General features: G+C 42.8%; 1 protein-coding gene across 2 annotated transcripts in view; it reads left to right on the top strand.

The window, feature by feature from the left end:
- The first annotated feature begins 3,353 nt into the window (after nucleotides 1-3,353).
- Nucleotides 3,354-9,182, top strand: part of rgs19 (regulator of G protein signaling 19) — a 56,416-nt gene continuing 50,587 nt past the window's right edge. The window contains exon 1 of one of the 2 annotated variants that reach the window (XM_049580432.1): nucleotides 3,354-3,668. Coding sequence is in view for 1 of the 2 variants with exons in the window: in XM_049580431.1 (XP_049436388.1) it covers nucleotides 3,612-3,668 (57 nt within the window). In the remaining variant the exon portion in view is untranslated. The remainder of the gene's footprint in view (nucleotides 3,669-9,182) is intronic. The other variant, XM_049580431.1, reaches the window with a different exon arrangement.

Here is a 9,182-nt window from a genome sequence, read left to right as displayed (position 1 = left end):
TGAAGAGGGAAATTAACTTGACATGAAACTCAATGAGAAACACTCAGCATTCCCTCAGAAATGACTAGTCCCACCCTGAGGCGGAGCAATTAAGCCCTAATTCCTCCACTGGAACTAATCACTATTGGATTATAGTTTCACAGGCAGCACTCAGGTGGTGATGCCGGGTAATGTGAAAGTGTTGTGGAGATAAAATATCACAGGCTCAGCCGACTTCACCGGGATCACTCGGTCATAAAAACAACACAAACTGCCCTCGGGTTCTTTGAGGACAAATCAAATGTTTGAAGCAGAGGGAGCAAAGGCATCAACTGCTGGTCAATATCTGTGTGCAAGACAACACACCATCTACATAACCTCAAAATGCTGCGTGTATGGACTTGATATGCAGCTTTAGTGCTCCCCTGTGGTGACAGAGGGCACTGCACGGGGCATTCAACAAGTGCCAGGTTCAGTTTATTTCATAGATACAGCAAAGACAGCCACATGCTTTCTATTCTTTACAGCTTTTTGTCATCAGTGGAGCATATCGTATGTATAATAATATACAAGACATGACTCAGCTGGCCTCCCTGTGTTGTGTGTTTTTGCCCTGTGTTGTTGTACTAGTGAGATTTACAACACACAAAGGCCTTCCTCAATGTTTTTACGTCACCCACACACAAAGCAGCCGATATGCTTCAGGCAGTGGAAATGCATTTGATAAGGCTTCACACCCCGTTCATATATCAGGGGAGATTTGTGCCACCAGATATGATTCAGAATTGTGTAACCGATCAAAGGTTACCTCTGATAACATACACAGGTGGAGACGAAAGGCAACTCCAGTCAGTGTCAGCGACGTTGTTCCAACAGGGGGCGCTCGGTTGGAGAAGCAGATTTTACCTGCAATATTTAAAGTGAACTGATGGGTGTTTATTTAAACTTAAATATCTTATAATCAATATTACAGGCTGCTGACTTGAAGGAGGTGAAATGTTGATGGTTACAGCGCCCTGACTGTGTTCCTGTAACATATGGGATACTGATTTGAGAAAGATACGGCTCTGGAAAAGTCTGATGGACTTTAAAGTAAATAGCAGGTGATTCAGTGAACTCACCGCATTGTCAGAACTGGAAATAAGGCAGGAACATCCAATAAATTAAAACAGACAGACATTTTCACTCTTATACTCTTATACTTATAAACCCATGTTTGCTTGATTGTGCCCCCCATCCCCTCTCATGCTCTCTCCCTCTCTGCTTGGTGTATGGCGCCCCCTCCTGTTCCTCCCGGTCCTCTCACATCATTTGAAGCAGTCACTCACAAAGACACACCAACTGTCTCCTGTCAAAACTCAACAATTTGTACATTTAAACTAAAAAAGCGTGATTTTTTTAACCTGTTTTAAACCAAAAATCAAAATAGAGACATCCTCAAGGGGAGTAATTACAGCCACAGACATTTTATTTAATCTTTAATTAGTTTCACACTGGTGGCAGCACACTGAAAAGTTCGCTCTTGTCCTTTACTCGTGTCAAAGTTTCAGTATTTCCTCTGACAACCACGAAATAACATGAAATAGAAATTGAGAAGTCTGTCAGCGATCGAGAAACCTTAGTGATCGAGCACCCACTGGGTGTCAGATGAGGGCCCACAGAGCCCTGGTTTAGGTTAAGCAGGTGAACCCAGGAAAACGTATGAGGTCTTTCAATATGCATGAAAGTCGTGGTCATGTGGAACAGTATCCCCTTATATTCTAGGAAATATGGATGTATAATGATGGATTAAAATAGCATCGGCAGCTGCTGCATCTATTTGCACTGATTCTCAGCATGTGTTTGGGGACATGTGAACTTTAAGATTCCTGAAAAGGCGGACCTATAGTTCACAGAGGACCCCCGGTGTTGTTTTCCTCCCTCTTTCTAGGTATCTGTGTTATTTTTGTTGTCACTGTTTCACCCTGTCAATCTATTGTTGGTCGATTAGACCAGAGTGTTGCAGAGTCCTGTAAAGAACATTATAATATTGGGAATCCAGCTGTGAATGTGAGGACCTGACTTTTGAAAAATAGCCTCAGCTGAACTGTCTGCTTAATATCCACAGCAGGAGAGGAGAGGAGAAGTTGGCCCCTGTGGTTCGTAGCCTGTGGCCAGAAATATCTCACACTGATCTGTAGTGCGTATGCAAAACAGGATATGGCTGAAAACTTTTATTTGTGGTCACTTGACTTCTCTGCAGGCTGTCTCATCAGCATGTGTCAATGCACGGCATCTTTCGAGTTCGTTTAACATCTGTGCAAACTATAAGGGAATTTAGAAATGACAGATAATGTAGAAATAATTTGTCTGATTAAGTGTCACTTGATAAAAATATTTAAATATAATGTTATATTAACAGCCAATTTAACAAATTAAAAATGTAGCCTATATAAAAGCTTACTGTGAACCAAAGCTGTAAACATGGTACCCTTATCATATTTATTGTGAAATTAATATTACCTATATTTGAAGAGATACACAGTAAAATTTCTTTACACAAAAAACACACACACATATAAATAAATGAACACTGAATAAGTGTCACTTTACAAAAATACTGAAACATTATGTTATATTAACAGTCTGTGGTCAGGTGTTGATTAAATATAAAAACTATATTGTATGTAAAAGCATATTGTGAAGCAAAGCTGCAAACGTGGCATCCTTATCATATTTATTATTAAGATTATATTACTTATATTCTGTACAGATGAACAGATGCATGCCAGTAAAATTTCTTTTCACAAAAAATCATATGTAAAACATAAAGTTGGGTGCAGATATATGATAATAACAATAATAATAATAATAATAATAATAATAATAATAATGTATTTTATTTATAGGCCCCTTTCAAAGCACAGCAAAAAACAAATTAAAAAAAACAAGCAGCAATGTGTCAACAGTTCATAAAATCAAACAATAACGTAATGTACAATAAAAGTAAAAAAAACTAGACAAAAAATATATTATATAAATATATATTGTAAATATTTAAATACATGACTATAAGGAATTCATTGTGTATGCATTAATGTGTGAGGAAAACAAAATAAAAAAATTAAATAAAATTAATTAGCCTATATGTATTAAAAAATTGAACGTTTTTATACGAAATAAATTAAATTAAAAGTGTATAAAAGTATGTATTTCAGTGAGTAAACTTTTGGTAAATTGGCGCATAAATTGTTACTTTTAATCATGTTTTATGAAACCAAATAAAAGTTAATATATATATAAACAGTGTATAAAGTTTTATTATAGAGAACTCCGGGTCTCCTCCTGCTTCGATGGACGTGTGAATCCGCGCATGCGCTGTGCCGCTTCTGTCAGCCAGGGCGGTGATCTCTCTCTCGCGCGCACACACTCTTTCTTTACGTCTCTCCCTCTGTGGGAAAAACCCGAGCAGGAGGAGAGCAGCAGAAGGGGGGAGGAGGCGGACTGCTTCTTCTTCTTCTTCTTCTTCTTCTTCCGATACAGCGGCGGCGGCGGCGGCGGCAGGATATTTAGAGAAATAAATCAAAAAGATCCACGCGGCAGCCCCCCCCTCCCCCGGTGCGGAGCGGCAGAGGAAGAGAAAAACCACACGGATGTGCCTCCGAAAGCGCAGCGGATACCGCCCTCCGGACCTTATTAATGCCAAGATTGTGAGTATCTGATCGGCTGCAGAGCGCAGCCTGAGCACGGGGAGGGGAGGGGTGCTGCTTTCAGTTTAATTTCCCCTTCTCCTGGGCTCCAGTCAGCGGCGGGGCTTCTCCTCGCTCCGCGGTGTTGAGGAAAAGGTCGGGCTCCGTGACTCCTTCCCTCCCTCCTTCCCTTCGTTCCTTCCTTACCTCCTCGGCTCCCCTCTCAGTGACGGGAGGCAGTCTTTGGGGGGGAAAGAGGAGGAGAAGGAGTCGAGCTCACCCCGGTGTGTTGTCACCGTTTCTTTACAACGGTTTTCTTCATGACAGCAGCCGGACTGATCCTGACGCTCATCTACTGCTGCTTTATCTGTGACATTAAAACACACAAGCAGCTTGTTGGTAGAAACTGTAACAGGACTTTAAAGGGTCTTCTTACTTTATTTCAGTTTTCTTCCTCTCTGTGTGTCATACTTTCAGCTTAATGTTTCTGCTGTTTAACTATGGACCCGTCATGGTTCATAGGGGAGACTGGGGTCAGTTGTAACACAGGTCAGCAGTTAAGGCCCTTTTCAAACTTGCTGGTTTGACAGTTGACCCTTCGCTAAGTCCCGCCCCAGGACGCAGGGTCCGACAACTAGGGATGGGCAACACAAGCAAAAACACTATTCGAAAATTGCGGCAAGTATTCGACAATTTTTCAAATAATCGCCCCCCGGAGCCACGCACACAGAGATCCATTCATCTTTAAAGGCCCAAACATACTCGGGCAGAACGGACTCCACAGAGATCTGCGCGGACTCAAAGCAGACGTCCGCAAGCCGTGTGCACGCACACCGGTGACTGCTCGGCATGTATTTTTCACATTGCGGGGATTTTTCACAGACATTTTTACAGGAAACTACAACGCGGAAGTGCGCTCGACTATGAAAGCCCGAATGACTGCGGACATTCCTCACGGAGTAGTAGTCTCTGCGTGTTTCTCCTGTTTGTAGAAGAGCATCAAACTAGCTGGTAGCCCATCTCACAATGTGGTAGCAATCCTTGACTGCCCTCGTACGGTTAGGAGCTGAATTGCATGTCAAATATAGGGGGAGGAATAAGACGGCGAATAGTAATAGCCGCATTAAAAAATTGATTTTTCAAAAATAAAACGACTATTCGAAATTCGAAAATCGTGACCCATCCCTACCGACAACAACGACTCAAACGCCCTGGTCACACTGAAAGTGCGCCGCACTGCCTTTTTAAAAAAAAATAAATTCCACTAGTGAAGAAGAAAACGCTTGCTACGCCTTTTTATTGTTGCCAGGCAACCATGGACTCCCCTCCTTATTCTCACCTTCTCGTGTAATCAATCTACCGTTCATTTATTTTAGTTAATGGACAGTAATTAGTAGCTAGTTCCTGAAATGTTGAGGCAGAGGGTACTTCCTGTGGCTCTGGTTGAGGCTGTCAGCAAATAGTTTGTTGGGCACAGATCAACGGAGAGCTGTGTGGGTACATGAGACCCTAAAGAGGAGGCTGGATCATGGGGAGTACCACCAGTTGGTCCAGGAGCTTCTCCTCCATGATGGATGTTGCCAGGCATATTTTAGGATGACTCAGGGACAGTTTGACAACCTGCTGTCTATCATCGGGTCATAAAGCTCTGGGTATCCAGCAACCTCTACCACCAGTTTCTTCTCCATTGTTTACCAACTGGAAACTTGTTGTCGTGACCACCACAGAAGGCCCGCCTCTCAAATCATCTAATTGGACAATGGGATAAACGGTGACAAAAAAGAGATGACGTGGGGCGCTTTTCCACTCTGAGTTGAAGTTATTTCAATGCGAGGAGTTCGGAGCACTCCGACAAAAACACCAGGCACCGAGAGTCCAGAAACGCAAGGCGTGTTGCAACGTAAAAACCACAAGGCAAAAGCTTCATTCTCATTAAAAACAATTACAAAAAGACGCCTCCAATTGCTTAAACGCTCTCTGTGTGATCAGGGCTTAATGCAGTCGTTTCAGATTTCCTTCATTTTCAGGCTGGTTTTATGGATTTGGAGCTAAATGTTGTGCATAGCTTTAGCTGAAGATATAGCCTACTGAATGTATACACCTGCTGCTTTTGCTTGTTAATAATTATAACAGTGGAGCAAAGACCGACCCTGCTGTACAGGAACCAGTGAAGAGAAGCAGGGAAACTTTGTGATATTCAACCACCTGTGTGTCATCGCATTGTGCGCAGATGAACTTTGCTTGTCCGGCGGTGGAGGTCCAGGTGCTGGCAGCAGCACGGGGGTGAAGCCAAACACCGTTCATCTGCACACACTGTGATGCCACACAGCTGGTTCAATATCAGCAAAGTTTCCCTTTATATTCATTGTCTTGTGTGGCGATCAGCAGTGATGTGGTGGTTCACTTTTACACTGTGATCTGTAGCCTATAGTTCGGCTTTAGCTTCTAACTATCTTTGTCTTTTTAACCTGTTGTTGCTGCTGAGTCAGTTTGACATCCTGGATATATCCTTCAAACACAGACTGTAGACCCCTCTGTCTGCTTCTCTCTGGAATCACTCTTTCATTTGTCCAAAAATGTGCTAATATTTCTTCAGGGAGTGCAGTTAGTTACAGTGTAGGCTCCATGCTTACTGCGACAGCTTGTCCAACCATCACAAAGGGGCGGGGCTTAGTGAAGTTAAAAATTAAATTTTGAATTAAACTTAATTTCTGAGAGAATAAAGCCCAGTTTAGACTAAAGATTTATGACGAGACGAGTAGAAACAGGCAACTTCAGCCAGTTCACACCAACGCAACCTTTGTCTGCAGTGCTCTAAAACTGTTTTCTTGTTGCGAATATTTGGTCTGGACTGGGCTGGACATAGGGTGGGCGGCTTTTGCAGCATTCCCAACCTTTGTTATTCTACGCAAAAATTTTCCCGTTTGAAATGAATGGAGGAATGTTCAAATTTGACACAAATTCAAGGTTTTTTAAGCATTTTACAAAGCTTCTTTCTTCATTCATACATTCATGTAGAAACTTTAAAATGTTCCACATCTTTCGTACATTCTGGCTCGTACTAAACTTTCAAATCTCATTCAAACTTTTTTGAATGAGATTGCAGTTTTTCATCCTGCATCTTAAAGACTTTACTGATTTTGGTATTGGCAATCGATAGAGAATCAGTTGTGTCGGCACATCCCTTAAAGTCGCTACAAGGAACTTTTAACTGGATATGCAAAAGTCTCTCATTTCTGCTGATGTCTGAGCGTGACCTACAACAGCACATGAGACCATCGGTGTGAAGATAAGCTATTTCTGTATAGTGTGTATCCATATCTTTAGGAAACTCTCCGGGTCCGCCCCAGGTTGCTTCCAGGATGAAACGATTTACGGCACTCAGACGGCACACGTCATCTTACCTAGCTGCTTACATTTATAAATAGTCGCTATTCCTCCTCCTCGACCCGACGTCCGCGGGGAGTTAAAATCGCAGCAATCATCGGGTAAAAGTTCTGTGAAAGCACTGGACTCACCAACAGTCAGCCACGTCTCAGTCACACAGAGAAAATCCAATCCTTCAGGATAAACGTTTTGTTCACTAGCGATGTAGCATTTACCAGCCCAATCCTGGCAGCAGCCGGCGGGTCCATGGCGTTAGCTGTCCGGGGAGCCACACACAGAGGCCGCAGGTTGCACAGATTCACCCGCGGGGCTGGAACACCTCATCCGGGCCGACGACAGGTACCAGCCAGGCGCTGACAGGGTCCAGCGAGTGCCGAGAAATAAAGAGGCGAGGCACCGCTCCATACTCCAAGAAGCCGTGGAAGTGCTCGCCAAACAGGCCTTCAGCCTTACCAGCCGACCGCTGCGTTTACCCCGGCGGTGGAGCTTACGCCGGAGACGTGGAGCTGGGGCATGGCAGAGGTGAGCTGGGATCCCCGATAGGAGCGGGGGCAAAGTTTTCCCGTCTTGTTGTTTCATTCATCCCCAAAACAAACACATGGGTGAGCCAGGTAAGCGTCTTTACGACAATACGCGCGAGAACTCATGGGAAATGTAGGCTTCATTCTTTCATTCACACTACCGCTTTTGTCCACAGGGTCGCCAAAATCAACTCAAAAAGAAAGTTCCTTGTAGGGGCTTTAAATGGGATAGACTGTATATAAATAATGGACATAGTCACTGTGACATCACCCATTGGTTAGTGGACTCCTGTTTTGAAGCCTCAGGTTTGGTATTTTAGCAGTGTTGGATTTTTGGAGCCAGAAGTGACCAGATTTGGACGAGAGGGTGGAGCTGTGGAGGAGAGAGGGGTGGATCTGAAGCTGAGGGCACTATCTGCAGACAACCTGTCGCTCAAAGCAGCCATGCTTCTAATTATGTGTAACTTTAAGCCTTAACAAAGTTAAAGCGGGTAAGTTATTTAAACATTCACCCCTGTACAGCTGTCACTAATGGGGTAAGTCGCTACAGAGACCCAAACTGTTTTTTGTATCAGGCTGTGAACATGTTTATTTCTGCTGTAAAGTTGGATATTTTAACAGCGTTGTCTGAAAGGATTGACTCACTTTTGGTGGTCATTAAAGGAACTGCATTTTTTTTTTTTTTTGTCCTTTTTTCATGTGTCCTCTCACTGAATTCGGAGGTTTGTTGGTCTGTGGATGCAGCAGTTTGTTGAGTTTGACTCATGGGGTGGAGAACTGAGGAACAAACTGTTTGATCATCACCCTCAAGACTTGCTTTGGATCAGTTTGTGGTCAGATCGATCATAGCTGATCGGATCAGATTAATGGATCTGCTGCCGCAGAGGCGAGTGAAAGCAGTTTTTTATTTATTTTTTTGTGCTGGTCAAACCCACCATGTGGTGCTTGGTTATCATGGGAACGTGGCTGGTTCCATCTAAATTAGTTTGGAAAAACATTTATGACACTGAAACTATATGGAGAGAATTACGGCAAAAAAAAAATATGTAAATGTGGCAACAAATGCTTATATTGTGGCCGTGTGCCACAAATAAACGAATGTGTGGTAAACCCTACTTTTTGGCCAGATCACCAACCAAGTGCTTAGCATTAATATTTATATATCATCAGCATTGATGTCATAAGTAAAATACGGAAACATTTTCAAAAATGTTGGCACAAGGTATAGTTGCTGAAAATATAGAATCTAGTTGAAGCTTTTTTGGCCTGTGTTTTTTTTTTTTTTTACTTATTTAGATTGACTTGACTTTGAAGGTGATCACGATAAGAGGTTTTGTGTTTCTATCTGGATTGTAGTTTGACAACTGATGTCCCTGTAGGAGCACAGGTTACTTTATCAGAAAAAGTGAAAATGAACTGTGGTTGTTGTTCCTCATAGGACTGTGAATGCATACATTTTAACGCTGGAATCAAACCCCTAACTTGGACAGAGTTATTGCCTTGCTCTACCCATGTTATACACCCCCCCATTCCTCTAAATTAGCTCTGGTTCTTGATCCGGTTCTGTTCAGAACTCTTGGGACCTTCACCTGCAAACTTTTGTGCAGTTAATACTGATGTTTGTTTT

This window comes from Epinephelus fuscoguttatus, linkage group LG7, assembly GCF_011397635.1.
Source record: "Epinephelus fuscoguttatus linkage group LG7, E.fuscoguttatus.final_Chr_v1".
NCBI classification, from domain to species: domain Eukaryota; kingdom Metazoa; phylum Chordata; class Actinopteri; order Perciformes; family Serranidae; genus Epinephelus; species Epinephelus fuscoguttatus.
This window is presented reverse-complemented; position numbering and strand designations above follow the sequence as displayed.